General features: G+C 35.3%; 2 protein-coding genes across 2 annotated transcripts in view; one reads left to right on the top strand and one right to left on the bottom strand.

The window, feature by feature from the left end:
- The window catches only part of LOC106062702 (translocon-associated protein subunit alpha-like), a 29,693-nt gene extending 26,879 nt beyond the window's left edge, over window positions 1–2,814 (bottom strand). The window contains exon 1 of the mRNA XM_013221020.2: window positions 2,625–2,814. Within this exon, the coding sequence (XP_013076474.1) occupies window positions 2,625–2,700 (76 nt within the window). The 5' untranslated portion in view covers window positions 2,701–2,814. The remainder of the gene's footprint in view (window positions 1–2,624) is intronic.
- A 51-nt stretch (window positions 2,815–2,865) lies between these two features.
- LOC106062098 (uncharacterized) overlaps window positions 2,866–16,738 on the top strand; it is a 69,258-nt gene continuing 55,385 nt past the window's right edge. The window contains exons 1-2 of the mRNA XM_056035449.1: window positions 2,866–2,992; window positions 12,445–12,798. Of these exons, the coding sequence (XP_055891424.1) occupies window positions 12,453–12,798 (346 nt within the window). The 5' untranslated portion in view covers window positions 2,866–2,992; window positions 12,445–12,452. The remainder of the gene's footprint in view (window positions 2,993–12,444; window positions 12,799–16,738) is intronic.

Below are 16,738 nucleotides of genomic sequence, written 5' to 3'. Positions count from 1 at the left end.
CATTAAGCAGGCTTACAAATGTAAAAGTTTGTTCCCACTTGGAGAATCTGACCATGTATTACTCCATCTTATACCAAATTACAAACCTACTCTTAAAACTACAAAGAGAGTTATAAAAACGGTCAAGATGTGGTCTGAAGAGGCTGTAGAAAAACTACGAGGATGCGTTGAGAAAACTAACTGGGAAATCTTTATTGAGAACTGTCCAGATATAAACGAACTAACAGAAACTGTTACCTCATATCTATCATTCTGCGAGGAGTTAACAATTCCAACAAAAACAATACAAGTCTATGGAAACAATAAGCCCTGGATGACCAAAAAAAATCAAACACCTTATTACTGAAAAGAAAACAAAGTATAAGGCTAGCAACGAAGAGTTTATAAATGCTAAAAATAAACTGAGAAAAGCAATAATTGAAGGGAAAAAAACACACAAAGAAAAAATTGAGAATTTCTTTGCAAAGAACAACTCAAAACAATGCTGGGAGGGATTAAAGAAAATAACAGGCTGCGCCTCAAAACGAAAACAAATTTTAGTGGCTGATGATGAGAAATTCGCCAACGAACTAAATTATTTTTATTCTCGTTTTGACAAAGAAGATTTTGTTGATCTACACAAAGAACTTTTCAACACTCTGTCCAAAGGAAAACAAGAGCCCTACGTCAATTTTGTAACGGAGGATGAAGTGACATTGTTATTTAAAAGAGTAGACGTAACAAAAGCTTGTGGACCAGACAAAATTAGTGGCAAGCTGATCAAGCTATGTGCGGAGCAAATTTCTTCTATCTTCTGTCATATCTTTAACCAGTCATTGCAAACGTGCGTAATTCCAAACATCTGGAAAACTTCAGAAATCATACCAGTGCCTAAGAAACCAAAAATAGATTGCTTAAATGATTTCCGCCCAGTAGCACTAAAATCTATTGTTATGAAATGTTTTGAAAAATATATCCTTAAACAACTTGTAGCAAAAGTCAATAACAGCCTAGACCCTCACCAATTTGCATACAAAGCAGCTAGAGGAACTGAGGATGCCATTCTATTGCTTTTGGACCAGCTTTATAAGCATCTCGATATACCCAAAACATATGCACGAGTCCTCTTCGTAGATTTCTCCTCGGCTTTCAATACCATACAGCCACATCTAATGATAAACAAACTGAGTAACTTAAATGTAAGCCCTTACTTGCAAGCATGGGTTCTAAACTTTTTAACCCAACGGCCCCAGTATGTTAAAGTCAACAACACCAAATCGTCAACTCGAGTACTATGTACGGGTGCTCCACAAGGTTGTGTACTTTCTCCTGTGCTATACACTCTTTACACTAATGACATAAGAACCATCTATGACTCAGTTAAACTCATTAAATTCGCTGATGATACTGCCATAGTCGGTCTTATTTCAGGAGACGAAACTCAGTATCGAAGCTCGATAGAAGAGTTTACAAACTGGTGCACCGACAACTTTCTAGAACTGAATGTAACAAAAACCAAAGAACTTATAATAGATTTTAGAAAGAAAAAACAAACTATACGTGAACTGCAAATAAACACTACATCTATAGAACAAGTAAAGGCATATAAATATCTAGGCATTATCATCAACAACAAGCTTTCATGGGAAGACCACCTTGGAACTCTGACAAAGAAAACAGCCCAGCGACTCTTTTTTCTATACAAACTCAACAGTTTTAAATTAAATAAGAAGATCCTTGAGACATTTTACGGCGCGACTGTGCAAAATCTGCTAACATACGGAATAAGTTGTTGGCAAGGCAACGCCTCATCTAAACTGTTGCAACGTCTAGAAAACATCATTAAAAAAGCATCAAAAATTACACTCACAACATTACCACATTTAAAGGAACTTTTTGAACAAACGTGCCTAAGAAAAATCGAAAAAATCTTGGAAGACAACGGCCACCCGCTCCATCAGAACTACGCCAGGTCATCGCGAAGTGGGCGACTGCTGTCAATCAAAACAAGAACGGAGCGGTACAAAAACTCGTTCGTACCTCACTCGGTCAGACTCTATCACCGCCACTCATTGATCAGGGAACATGAAATGCACCAAGATACCTGTGTGTAGTCGCTGAATGAACTCTTTATGTTGTCTGTTGTATTTATGTGTATTTTTCTGTTGTGTTGTCTTTATATGAGAAACGAGTCCTTGTAATCACAACAAATTTCCGTAAGGATCAATAAAGCAGTCTTAGTCTTAGTCTTATTGAAAATCAAAATATTAGTAGATCTAGAATCTAGACTAATATAAATATAAAATTAATATTTAGGTCTAGATGTAGATCTAGATTCTAGATCTAGACATTCTAGATCTAAATAAAAGTTAAAAAACATTCAACATTGAATTTCTGTTATTTCACAATTGACACAATGATATGAATTTGAATATGAAGATTACAAGAACATAGTACAGATCAAGACTACAGAGGATTTGAAGAATTAAAATATTATCAATAATCAAGACCTGTAGCCTGTGTTTATAATTATAGTTTATAGAGTCTACAGTATTTCAAGCTGCCACGTAGATAGGGGATCTAGAATCTATAGTAAATCTCCTAGGTTGTAATGTAGTGGTAAATTAGATTGAAAAATGACTTGCCTTGTTCGTTAAATATGACTGCAGTAGGTATTAAAAGAAGTAATAACATAATAAAGTTCCCTAATATTTTTGCCATTTTATAAATTTATTCTCACAAATCAATGATGGGTTTCGATAGAACTGTTAGATTTATGTATAGGTTGCCAAAAAAATACACTTAAAACCGGAACATAGACACTGTAGCGGAAACTAGTCCAAAGCATAGACAAAAGATGTACAACTATTGGTAGAACGATAAAATGGGTAACCAATAGAACTTACGATAACACTTTTCTTTTACTATAGAAAGATGTAACCAGCAAGTTGCAGACTATTCCCCGGCAAAGAAGTTTTATTTTTATAATAAAAATAGTTATATCGGGGTGCAGGTACTCGAAGTTTTATCAAATTTAGATCTGTTATCAGATCTAATTAAGATTTGCATATAGATTTATAGATCTACTGCTCCAACGACTTAAAATATCTTAAACCATTTCTAAAAAAAAAAACAACAATAAAAACGAGACAGCAGATTTATTTTAATTTTAATACTTTGACTTGTAACTTTTATTTTATTTAGAACCTCATGAATCTATAATACTATAATACTAATACTCCGAGTAGTAATACTTAATTGTCTTAATACTAATAATACTATAATAGTAATAATAGACTAATAACTAATATTATAAATAGACTGTAAGTAGTGTAAATGTTAGTAGTTACATCACAGTAGTGTCAGTGCCGAAGACGCCCAAGTCTAAGTCTTACTAAGTCTAAGTCTAGTGACATAGTGTAACTTGTACACTGTTGAGTGTACTCTCTGTACACTACTTTACTTTTACAACTTGATTTACAATGATTTTGATACTTGAAGTTGAATTTGAACAAGTAACAGTAACACTGTGACAGACAGTCTTAGTCTATAATCATAATGTAAATGAGACTTAGATAGAAGAGTTCAGACTAGTTTAGAGACTAATTAAGCCTAATTAGTACTAATATTAATGTAGAATCTAGAGGCTAGCCTGCTAGAATACAGATAAGTCACAATACCAAGAATAGCAGGGCCAGTCTTAGGCCACTGCAACATATGCGGTCGCAGTGGGCCCCCGCGCTTTCATAGGTCCTGCGCTAATTTTATGTGTAATTATTAATTGCAAAATATATACGAAAAATTCCTGGAAATAACCTGCACTTATTAAAATTTCCTGAAAACTCATAAAAATCTCATGAAAAATAGACAAAATTACTATTTGTGTGTGTCATTCATTATGGAAAACGCCATTCATATGCGCAATAAAAAAAAAAGACATTGTCAGCTTTCTTGTAATAAAATGTAAGAATCGGACGAATTTTCCAAGTTCCAATACGTATTTACTTTTATTGTCACTGGCATATAAATAGGCCATAGGTTGCAAGATTGGTAAAGTAAAATTAACTTGATTGCAATTTTGTACTTAGAAAAGAATGAATAAAATGCAAAGCCAAATTTATTTTCTAATACAAAATCTTAATTTTCACTTATTATCCTTATTCCCACACAGACTAGGCCCAGTGCAATTAGTTTCGCATAGGGCCCCGCAATCGCTAGGACCGGCCCTGAAGAATAGTATCTTGAATCTAGATCTAGTAATCTAGTCAATCTAGATCACAATTACAGATATCTGATACTGACTACTAGTAGATCTAGATTCTAGATCTAGTAGTTACTGTAGTAGAATAGTACTATCACCAGAATAGAATCATCTGATCTAGACCTAGACTCAGACCTAGAGCCTAGGCCTAGAGTGCTTAGAGAGAGTAGCCTAGCCTAGATCTATCTGGATCTATATCTCTATAATTTATACATATATATACTTATATTTTATATACTAATATATATATAGACATTTATACTTATACTATACTACTATAGAGCCTAGATCTAAAATATTCTAAACTAAATGTAATCTTTTCTACAAAATAGTATAAAATTATAAATAAAGATGGAGCATTTGTACAGATTTGTCCTGTCCTAGCATATATATAGAATGAGGAATCTTTGACTTTGTGTCTTTCTGAGTATTTTATTAAATTTTGTATTTGAAGATTATGGTTCAGTGTTTTATGTATCATTGCTACTTAACTTTTGAGTCTTCTCTTCTGAAGGCTTTCTAAATTAAGTGATTTTACTAAACTAAGGCTAATTGATAATTGATCTAAAATAGACTAAAATCTAATAGTCTAGATCTAGTAACTAGTTCTAGTCTAATTTTAATCTAGATCTAAAATGTAATAATCAGTCTGATGTACATAAAAGTAGTAACTATACTTAGACTTAACTACTTTTAACTAGCTATACCACTAGATGTAGAAATTTAGATCTAATCTATTCAATATACTTTAATATAGTCACAATATAGTGTATAAGTATAGACCTATACTATAGAAGTCTTTAGTTAGATTGGTCTAGATCTACATCTAAAATTCTATTCTCGTCATTGAGCAGTCTAGTAACAAGTTACAAGTACTAGAAATTTTGATAATGTTTAGACCTAGACACAAAAAAATGGAAATATCTGGAAAAGTCTTAGCCTTAGCTTTTGGACAATAAATTTGATAATTTCTATTCCTATGAATATGTAATGATGAAAATCTTGTCGGAAGGTGTTGGGGGTGGTGAACTTTGTCGAATGCCTTAGGATAGTCTAATAAAATGCTGTCTAATCCCTAAACTTTGAAAAATCATCAATTAGTCCAATTAGTTGAGTTTCTTTGACCTATTTGACCTATATTTCCTAAAGCCATGTTTGTATGGAGTGTCGAAAATATGTTTATCTAAGTGATTGATGCTACATGTTATGTCTTCTTGTATTAATACTGTCAGCTTAACTGAATGTCCGGTAAAACTTTACATCGAAGGGCCCTTTTGATGTCCTTGGTAGAAGTAGGTAAATGCCGAGGTTTTAGATGCTTCACCTCATACTACTCTAAAGGATAGTGTGTCCTGCTTAGTCTTTTGACATTGGCTCTGGCAAGGTAGAATGCTGCTGGCAAACTCTTGCAGTAGTTGTATGCTGCTTACTTCAACAACCAGGCTGTAGAAATGAGATATATTCCATCTAACATATATCTAATTTATGATAATAGTAGGATTTCATTACACATAAAGCCAAAAGTAAATGAATTCATTGGATACTTTTTGACAAAGGGAGATAGTTGTAATATATAAACAATCTATGTGCAAGTCATAATATTACATGAGTTTGTATACATATATATATATATATATATATATATATATATATATATATATATATATATATATATATATATATATGTAAAAGTAAAGTTTCCTTTTGCAATTTATGGGGCAGATGATGTTAAGGTCATCTGTTTCTTTGGCCACAGTTAACGAGCAGGGTGTTATGTGGCCATCACAATGACCAACCGCCTTTACTTTCCCCAACTAAAGTCAGGTACCCATTAGAGTTGGGTTGACTCAGGGGCGCCCTAAAAATCCAGAAATTCAAAATCCCAGTCTTCACCGGGATTCGAACCCAGGACCTCAGGTTCGGAAGCCAAGCGCTTAACCACTCGACCACCGCGCCCCCCACATATATATACAGACACCTATTCATAGTTGAATAACAGATCTAGAGTCTTAACATTATAAAAGCTACTCAGTGTGGAGCTTGATATTAAGGGAATTTAAAAACTGAGACAGTTAAGATGCACACAATAAAAGCACAATATAAAATATAGGACTGCAAGAAAACATTTTTTGACATTAGAACCTCCCAGGGTTTTAAGAAAGATTTTATATAAGATTCACTCTTCTGGTATCGGTCGGAGGAAATGCTCCAGTCGCCTCAGCGTGGCGCCTCCGTGGAAACGTCCGCCCGAGAAAGTGGATAGGCGAAGTACGGTAGCAAACATAGCTCTCAGTGGGCTATCACACGTATCCTCTAGCGAGGGTACATTACACATTGTGGTGATGGTTCCCTCACGGGTACGATGGGACAGCATAGGCATAAGGATGGCCCCCACGTGGGGCTTGAGCTTCCAGCCACACATGAAAGGAGGAATTCATGCAGAGGTTCGCAACATGCCGAGTGTGAATAAATGATCACTCAGTCGACGGGGGCCTCCTGACAGAGCGATTGGTGAAGAGCCAATTTCTCATCCTGGTCACGAGATAAAAGCCTTTCTCGGGTCACATGGTTCATAAAAGGGGTGTGCTTGCCTCGAACCATTTGGACATCTGAACCTAGTATCGGCTGATTTGTGACATGTAATAAAATCCCTTCCTTATATTTATATTAACATTAACTAACTTTCACTGGTTCAATGTCATGTCATGCATCTACTTGTTGTTAACTAAAATCTAGTCCTTAATTAGGTCTTGGTTTAGTTCATCTTTTTGGTATATAAATGACCATGCTTCCTGAAAATTTGTAAGAAAAATTTTATTGCCTAATTTCCTGTTGGAGGCCGTGACACTGGTATTAAGAGATTGGGTTACACCCAGATGACATCACTAGATGAGAGAAGGGGATTCTGCACTTTCAAAGGACCCGCGCTAATTCTAGGTTTAAATTATTAAATTAAACCATTTTATACCTTATAATAGAATTCCCACAGCCTCCTGATTTACCAGGAGCTCCTTGAAATCCTCTGAAATTGCAAAATATATGAAAAGTCATGGAAATCTCCAGAAATTATTAAAATATTTTGAAAACTAAAAAAAAAAAAATCCTGAAATATATAGACAAAAATTGTCATTTTGGGTGGTCATTCAATATGGAAAACACCAATCCTAGGTGCGATGAAAAAAAAACGGCATTATGCAATACCCGTAATTCTGGAATCTGGTGAAAGAAGCTTCTCGCGCCTCAAACTAATGAAGAATTACTTGAGGTCAACAATTCTCGTAGATAGATTGAAACATTTGATAATTCTTGCTCTTGAGCGTGATTTTTATGATATACTGTATGACTTCGCTACACGCAAGGCTCGTAAAGTAGCTCTGTATGTAGTAAAGAATGTATAACATGCAAAGACAAATTTTGTTTTCTAATACAAACTCTTAAATTTCACTTATTATCCGTATCCCTACCCAAACTTGTCCCCACGAAATCCGTTTTGCATAGGGCCCCACAACAGTTGAGTCCGGCCCTGCTATTTAGTGATGGGTGAATACAGAGTAGATTACTTGTTCTCCTCCCTCCTTCCCTCTTTTTTTTTTTGGGTAGAAATAAAACAGAGTGATCTTTCCATGACTTCTTGGTCACTACGGTTAAGTCCGGTCCTGCTATTTTGTTACAGGTGAACACTACTTGTTCTCCCCCCCGTTGGGTACTCTTGGTTCTCCCCGTTTTTTCCGTTGGGTACTCTAGTCCGTCTTGCAGAAATAAAAGAGTGATCTTTCCTTTACTTCTTGTCCAAACTCTTGAGCCATGAAGAGAATTATATATAGAGATGAGGAAACAATGAATTTCTTGGATCAAATTCTTTCATGCTAGCCATGACAGTTGGTCACAGTGGTAATCTATTACTAGATAAAAAGAGGGTTCTATTTTGGGCTAATCCTGTTCAATATCAAGTAAGTACTTTCAGCTGTTTCTTCTTTCTAATATAACTAAGTGGGAGTAAGGGAAGAAAAGAGATATTGAACCCTACTAAGTCATAATTTTTTTTGTCTATTAAGTTTAATATAGTCAACACTTTGTGGAGATGGACTTTGAAAGGGAGCTAGCACTGGGAATCTATTTTTCAAAAAGCTGGTAGTGTGGTATTGTAGATTTATTTGGAACTATTTTGAAGAAATCCAACACCTTTTTAATGACCTATTTACTGATTAGTATAATTTCATTGGTATTTTATTTCTTGATTTTTCTATGGAAGATTAATTTATGAATATGTTCTACCCTAAGCTACACATTTTCAGTGGGCTTTTAATATAGATCCTCCTTCGTGATAGAAGATGAGCAGATTTCTGATATCCTATGGACTCGAAGATGACTTCAAAGTCCAATCCTCGCTTTAAAAATCCAGCCGTATACGTGGCATGGTTAGGTTTGGTCATTTGCAGATAGGCCTGCTTTTCTTTCAGCTTTTTGTTGGTTCTGTGCCCTTTCATGCTGGCCACTCATCTTATCTTGTGACTCCGACACTCATAGCTTCATGCCACAAGGAGCAATTGAGAGCTAGTGCAGTGAATGTCAATATTACACTCCTGGAAGGAGATCGTAAGGGTGTCTTTATAGCACTTGTATTGACACCCCCCACCCCCTGCACAAAGCCTCCCGCACAGAAGTCGTTTGGGAAGGCGATTGTCTGGCATGCATGTGGACTATGTGTCCCTCCCATCAAAATTTGGACCTTTTTACTGTCGCAATGATACTGTTCATGTTGGACAACTGAAGGATTTCATTATCTGGTATGTGGTCAGATCAATGCACCTTGTGAATTTTCCTTAGACAGATTAGGTGGAAGGAGTTAAGCTTTTTGTTGTGGCTGGAATATTAGGTCCAAGACTCTGATGCATATAAGAAGGGGAGTACTACAGCACTGTAGACTTCCAGTTTTGTGGATATGCTAAGTCCTCACTGTTGCCACACTTGACCTTGAAGTCTGCCAAAAGCAACACGGAAGTCTACCTCATCATCTAGGTTGGCATTTGCTGATATGGTGCTTCCCACCCAGATAGACTAACTTTTTAGCATTTGCTTGTTTCTGACCATCTATAAGAATGTATGGTTCTGTGAAAGAATTATTTGGAGAAGATTGGTGCAGCACTTGTCTTTTTTTTTTACATTTGAGGCCAAATTTTCTGTAGGCATTGGCGAAGAGGGCAGGCTCTTTTGAAGGTCTACTTCATTTGAGGCATTTAGGGCACAGTCGTCTGTGAATAGCATGTCTCTGATGCAGTCATATTTTACTTTGGTCCTCCCCTTTAGCCTTTGAGCAATGAATAAATTTGCGTCAGTGCTGTATCATATACCAACTCCAATGCTTTCTGTGTGAAAGGCATCTTTCAGCATAGCAGTGAAAAGCATTGGAGTCAGCACACAGCTCTGCTTCACGCCATTTGAGACAGGAAAAGCTTGGAGTAGTCCCCGTTGTCTTGGATTCTTGCTTGCATGTCATCATGGAATAGATGCACCATTGTTATGAATTGATCCGGGCAGCCAAATTTGGACAAAGGCCTTCACGACTTATCAAAAGCTTTAGACAAATCTATAATTTTATTTTTGCTCTCTACATTTCTCCTGGAGTTGGTGGACTGCAAAGATCATGTCAACAGTGCCTCTACCCTGCCTGAAGTTGTATTGACTCTCCAGAAATAGGCCAGTTTCTAATGGTGCTGTTTAATAGCACCCTAGCCAGAATCTTGCCAGCAATGCATAGGAGGTATATGTCACGATGGTTATTGTATTACTACCTATTTCCCTTTCTCTTGTAGAGATGAATGATGGAGGCATCTTTGAACTCTTTTTGTAGTTTCTTTTATTCCCACATTATCTGGTAGATTTATGTTAATTTAACTTTCAGCTCTGAACTGCAGGGATAGAGTCTAGTCCCGGTGCCTTACCAGTTGAGGGGTTGGATATTGCAGTCATTACTTCATTGAGCCAGGGAGGGTCATCAAATGAATGGTTTATTGGGACTTGGGGCTAATGCTTGATGAGCAGTTAAGGACGGTACTGAAGTGTTCAGTCCAGCCAACAAAGTATTTCCTCCTTGTCTGTGAGAAGTTTGTTTCCATCAGCACTGAATATGGGAGATGAGCCATTTTGCTGAGGACCCATAAAAAGCTTTGATTGAATTAAAGAGCATTCTTGCATTTTTCCTGTCAGTGTAGGACTGGATTTCTTCTGCCTTTTTGTTAAACCATGACTCCTTCATGAGTCTCAGATTCCACTGGACCTCTCTTTTGGCATTAGTTAGTGAAGCATTCTCTGCTTTGGGGACAGCCTGGATTACACACAGAAAGGCCTTGAAGCAGTGTTGCTTGTGTGTTAAAAGCTTTTCAATTTGCACGTTGCTTTCGCCAAACCTATCTTTTAATAACAACTAGCTAAACAGGCTTCCAGTGTTTTTTTGTACGGGAAGGGAGAAAAAAAGTCGGGTATTTATTTTAAATTTTTTTATTTTTTTTATACTTAACACATTATCATCCCAACAACAAATTACCAACTTTCTCTAACGTGTTGAATATAGAAGGAAAGTATTGAAATATACTGAAATTACAGTTAATTCATAGTAAAGTAATTAAGTTGTTAAAAGTCTTGAAATTCTATCAATTTTGCTTATTAATTTTTTTCCACAATTGCATTGTCATGGGTAACTGCAATACTCAGTACTATAATGTTAGAAATATAAATATTGTATAATAATTTGCAAAACAATATCTTGTTTAAGTGACTTTGTTCTGCTTACTGGACAGTTGAACTAATGAATGATTAATAGAATTTGAAGTTTTTAGTGTTGAAAAAAAAAAGATAAATAAAACCCGGGCTGGCAGCTAATCTAAAATGATGTGCAGCTGGTATCAAAGGCTTAAAAATTTTTTTTTATAAATTTGTGAAATTCTAGTTTTCATGTTTATTAAATAGGGATTCATGAGCTTTCCTGACTCCTTGCTCAAATAGCTTTCAACTTTGTTGAAAAATGTTCAATTTTTGTCAATAGTAGTGTAGTTATATTGTTTAGAGGCTGCCTTAGCGAATCCTTGCAAGTGTCACATGCAACCCCAATTCTAACTAAAATTATTATTTTAAGATTTTTCATAGTAAATTGGAACCTCAAGATACGAGTTTAATTCGTTCCAGACCTGAGCTCGTAAGTCGATCTTCTCGCATCTCAAACAAATTTGCCCCATATAAAATAAAGTAAACCCAATTAATTGTTTCTAACCTTATATTAAGTCTCAAAGTTACCTAAATGCTAAAAAAAAATAATTAATAAATTTACATGAAACACGTATCCATAAACATTAAAATAAATAATGAAATGAGAAATGCAGAAAAGATATCAATCAAATGTATGTAAAGCAATGGTAAATGTACAGAATATTATCCGGGTGGCTGATCACAGCGGCTGAGTGCGAATGAGGAGGAGGGAGGATGAGGCTCAGAACTAAGGCTATGTAAACAACACTTCATTAACAGCATAAACAAAACAACACTGCTTCGTTTCGATGGATATCATCCTCTTCTTCGTATCATTTGACTTAGCACTTACTTTAATTTTCTTGGGACCCATGATGCACGAGAATAATTTCGATTAAAATCACTAAACTTGCTAGCTACAACACTCACACTACCGAGACGAGCATTTGTTAAGCTCTGTGACACGTGCAAATGGTCGAGATCATGGTGTACACACTCTGCTGTTTTTGTCCAAGTAGTGGCTGAGGCAACTCCTCCCCATTTTCCTGCGCTTGCAATTATGTTCCCTATTCCGAGTGACAATGGAAAGATCTGGTTTTGCACGATCATCGTTGATAAGTTTTAGCCATTAAGCTCAACTCGTAACTCGAATTGTCACTCTTAAAACGAACAGAAATTTCGCTCTCAACGCTGCTCATATCTCGAATTACTCGTATGTCAAGGTTCCACTGTAATTTGCATAGATGACGAGAAATGTTTGGCTGAGATACCCATGTTTGTATGAAGGGCTTATTGGGATCTCCTTGTCCTGGGATGGCTACCCCACTTGCCACTCCCAAAGACCACCTCTGTTTTGTTTTTCCTTTGCTTAGAGAAGCTCACACTTTTGTGTTTCAATTATTCTGCCTGTATAAAAGTATTATGTCCTGCTAATTTAAATGCTTGCTTTTCTTTATTTTCAGATGTTGTCATGTCTAAAGATCGTTTTGATCAAGGACATAATGTTAGAACATCTCTGCACCAGCAGGCTTCAAATAAACAGTTGAATTTAACTGAAAATGGTGAAATTTTTTTAGCCCAATTAGCTAATATGCAAAGAGCCCATTCTCACTTAGATGAGCCTACAATAACTCAAAAAGATATTCCTCACACTTTTTGGAAAGTGCAGCCTGATAGAGAATTAATGGTGCAACTGCCAAAAGAGCACATATATTTGGACTCCAACCACCAAAATCAAGAGGAGCATTTAAACTACACTCATCAGACGAACACAACTATGTCTCATGGACAGAGTAATTCTGTTGCATCTTCTGCTGGTAAGAAGTTTTTGATTATATTAAAATTGAACATGCTAATTTGATTTAAATGTTTCAAATAATTAGACATTTGATGAAATACTCCGAATGTCCTTGTACAACTAAAATAAATGTGATCACTACAACCAGATTGGACTTAACTGACATTATTCTATTACACTTTCTCAAAATATTAGGTGGACCCATTGATTCAAGTATATTTTTAGTGTTAATATCAGAGCAATCTTTTTATGTTTATTATAGTTTTTTTTTCATTCATCCTTTTGAACCCATAAACAAACTGGGATTATCTATTACATGTGCACATTATTATTATTGCAATGATTAATTGATTTCTTTTATTTCCAAATTTAAAATGTTTTTCCTTTGGAGTCTGGGGGTATGTAGCCACCCATCCATCAACGTTCAATAGTATCACTGTATTGTAAACAAGAACTGAGTTTTTCAGTGAATGAACCTTATTTTCTTTTTAGTACAGTTTTTGAAATTCAAATTTAGGACGTTTTTCAAAATGTTTTTTGTTATTACAGTTGATTTTTTTTTAAATTCAAGGGGTGTAACTCTTTATTACATTTTAGACTGAATGTTTTTAAAGTATATAAAAGTTATGCCCTTTTCTATTAAAATTCTATAGCAGTCCTCCTCCTGATTCTTGTTGAGGCCGAATTAGCTTGACACCCACTCATTCAACTCAGTATAGTTATATGTAAACTGCAAACAGAACACAAGACCATGTGTGATTGTGTGGGATGGGAGTTATACTTTGTGTAAGAAAACTGAAGCACAAGGAAGGGAATGAATAGTTATGTGCAGATTCTTGTGTTACCATAGGCTTGGACTTGGGTCTGAGTAATTGTTTTTCCACCTTCTTAGCTTTTGTGTCAAACTTGAAACAAATATAGTCATTAAAATAATGCATTTCAGTGTGTTTATTCTTGTGAAATAGTTTGTCCTGCCTAACACCCACATAAGTGTTACCAAAGCATAGTTTAATAGTTTTCTAACTTATGGGACAAAATGACCATTGAAGGCTATATATACAATTATAATATGTATTACAGTTTATCAGTACTTATTTTTTTCTTGATAATAATATTATGGTTTGCAGTTACTGAGCTTATTTTGAATGGGCTTGGCTTTTCAGGGTGGTAGATAATGAAATGAGTTGTCAATGTATAAAAGTATAGAATGTCCATTTTCTGAAACAGTGTAAAGTCAATAGCATGATTGAATTATTTTTGAAAGGATCTTATTATACTTGTTTTTTCTTTCTTTCTTTTACTTCATGAATGCTGAGACATATTTGTTTCTCATGCTTGAGTGTGTGTTCAAGTAACAAACTATCAAAACCTTACATGAAAACATGTACACATTTTTGATCAGTGATAAACTTGTAATACAATACAACTATTAACACAGTGGCATTCTTAGAAGAAATGTTATAATCAAGATTCACTATTTATGTTGATTCAATATGTTCAAATAAAAATAAGGTCAGCCTTTTATTCAATGGTTACAATGTCATTGTGTGCATGAGCACGTTGTAGACTTACTGGCAGAAATCAAGGTAAAGGTCAGCTAGGATAGGGCTAGAAGAGTCAGACTAGATCTAGAATTTCCTATCTACTTTTCAACTTATTCTGTTTCACCCTGATATAGTTTCATTTATTATTCTCCGCAAAGCAATAGTCTTTATATATTAAAAATTCTGACTAGATTTTTTTTTGTTCCTTTTTTTTTATTCACTTTGATTATTTTTGACTCTTTTGAAAAGGTTACTTCAAAATAAAATCACAAACTGCTTGTTTTGACCCACCAATAGTAAGTAAACAAACTCAATTGCTGATAATTTGGTATAAAATCTGATTGCATACACTACAACGAAAATAAAATACATTGATTTGATTTACTTGTGGAAGATTTCAATCACATTCTTGGCGCGCCATTCAGGTGAGACACTCGGGGGGATTCCATGATTCTGAGCATTTCTCAGTGGTGAGAAATCTGCATCAGATATGTATGTGTACTCAGGCTTTTTTTTTTTCTGGCAACAGGTAGATGCTTACGTAACAGGTACAAGGTCAGAGGAAAAGCCAAACATATTCAAGTTTCTTTCTTTTTTTTTTTTTACTTACCGTTGATTCTCTTTGTGTGTGTGTCAGGATTAATACTGATTCCAAGAATCTATGACAAAGCCTTAGTCATAATGTGAACTGGGAACTCGCGTGTTTTGAAAACTAATTTTGCTTTTTTTTTTACGGCCAAAGTTGGGAAAAGGTTGCTATTGTGCTTGCTCTAACTCCTGTCACATTCAGATCTCAAAGACGAACATCTCTACTGAAAATCTTATTTCCTTTTGGTCGGCTTGTGACGAGCCTTTGGGGTCTAATGAAAGTTCTTTTTTTATGATCATTAAATATGCACATACCGGTACATATTATGCAGTTTTTAAACAAGGCGAAAAGGCTTGTTTACTTACGTTTTGAATGATCATTTTTACAGAGTAGTTTTAAATATGCACATACGTATAGACGACCTTTATTCAAGTGAATTGAGTAACGATGAATCAATAGCTGTATGGGATCTAGATAGATTATCTTGGACTATCACTAGTATTCTTAGTCTGATAGTCACACAATTTTGTTTATTTTTATTTTTGTTTATAAAAAATGAACTCTCCTCTCTTCTCATTCAGTTTTTCTTATTACGCGCACATGATTGCACACCGAGAGGCCTACATACATTAACGCCAGTTGTCTGTGTAACCAGGAAGTAATGCTTCTACCAAGATTACAATGCTAAGTCGACAGAGATACTCAGTTTCTATACTAGTTCATTTTAGAGAACTGCCGTGAGTGGAATTGGTCTTGTATCAGAAGTTGAGCAGTATAGAAGTGCTTCTAGACATTATTAGTTAATCGTGATTAAGATTTGAATTTTCCTTGCGTGAAAATCTTTTATCATTAAAAATTGTTTTTATCTGTTTCGGTATTTAAAAAATATTTTGACTGGATACCATTAGAGGAGATGCTGTTAATATGTTAATGTTATTCAATATATACACACTGTGCTGTAATGTAACGGTTGTTTCTACAACTTTCATCCGTCTGTCTGCTGAGTCTCCAGTTTTAAGCGTATTGATGTTTTATTTTAAGGATAATATGTATTGTTCCATAACGCCCGCAATCGATAAAGCCTCTGAAACAATCCATGTGGATCGAAACATCCAAGGCCAGTAACCATTGCAAACGATGCTCCTGTGTTTTGCTTTTCATTCTTTTGTTTTGTATTTCATTGACTATGTCAAATCAAACAGTATTTTCAACCCGCTGTTTTATGTGGATGTCTAGAGACGTCTAAACACCCAATGGAGGACAAAAAAAAAAAAGGACATTCTTTAAAAAGGAGTGGAGAAAATGTCAACTTATAAAACTACTGGCCTTACAACGTAGCTAATGAAACATGTCACTAGTAAATCAAAGGCTGTAAAACCACTATTAAAAAAAAAAACATTTCTCGGACATAGCGACTTGTCACAGATGCTCATCATTCTCGCAAGCTAAAGATATTTCTGGAACTTTCTTCAGGCCTCTACTTTGTTGAAAATACCTTTCAATGGTTAATGGATAATTTGTTTTTGTCCACTGTGTTTTTGATCGCGATAACCCACTTTTTACTATTGCATTAAGCCCCGGCGTGCAATAGAAAAAGTAACTGATCTTTAGGAGCTAAGAGGAATACCAGGTTTCTTTTGAATAGCCTTGAATATAAAAAAAGTAAAGTTCCCCTTTCAAACCTTGTTGTCTATAGGTCAGATGATCTAAAGGTCATCTGTTTCTCTGGCCTACGGTTAACGAGGGTGTCATGTGGCCAGCACAACGACCAACCGCCAACCTTCCCCAGCTAATGCCAGCTGGGTGGACTCAGAGGCGCCAAACGA

The sequence above is a fragment of the Biomphalaria glabrata genome, chromosome 7 (genome assembly GCF_947242115.1).
Source record: "Biomphalaria glabrata chromosome 7, xgBioGlab47.1, whole genome shotgun sequence".
NCBI classification, from domain to species: domain Eukaryota; kingdom Metazoa; phylum Mollusca; class Gastropoda; family Planorbidae; genus Biomphalaria; species Biomphalaria glabrata.
The sequence above is the reverse complement of the archived record's forward strand: the minus strand, read 5'-3'. Positions and strand labels throughout refer to the sequence as shown.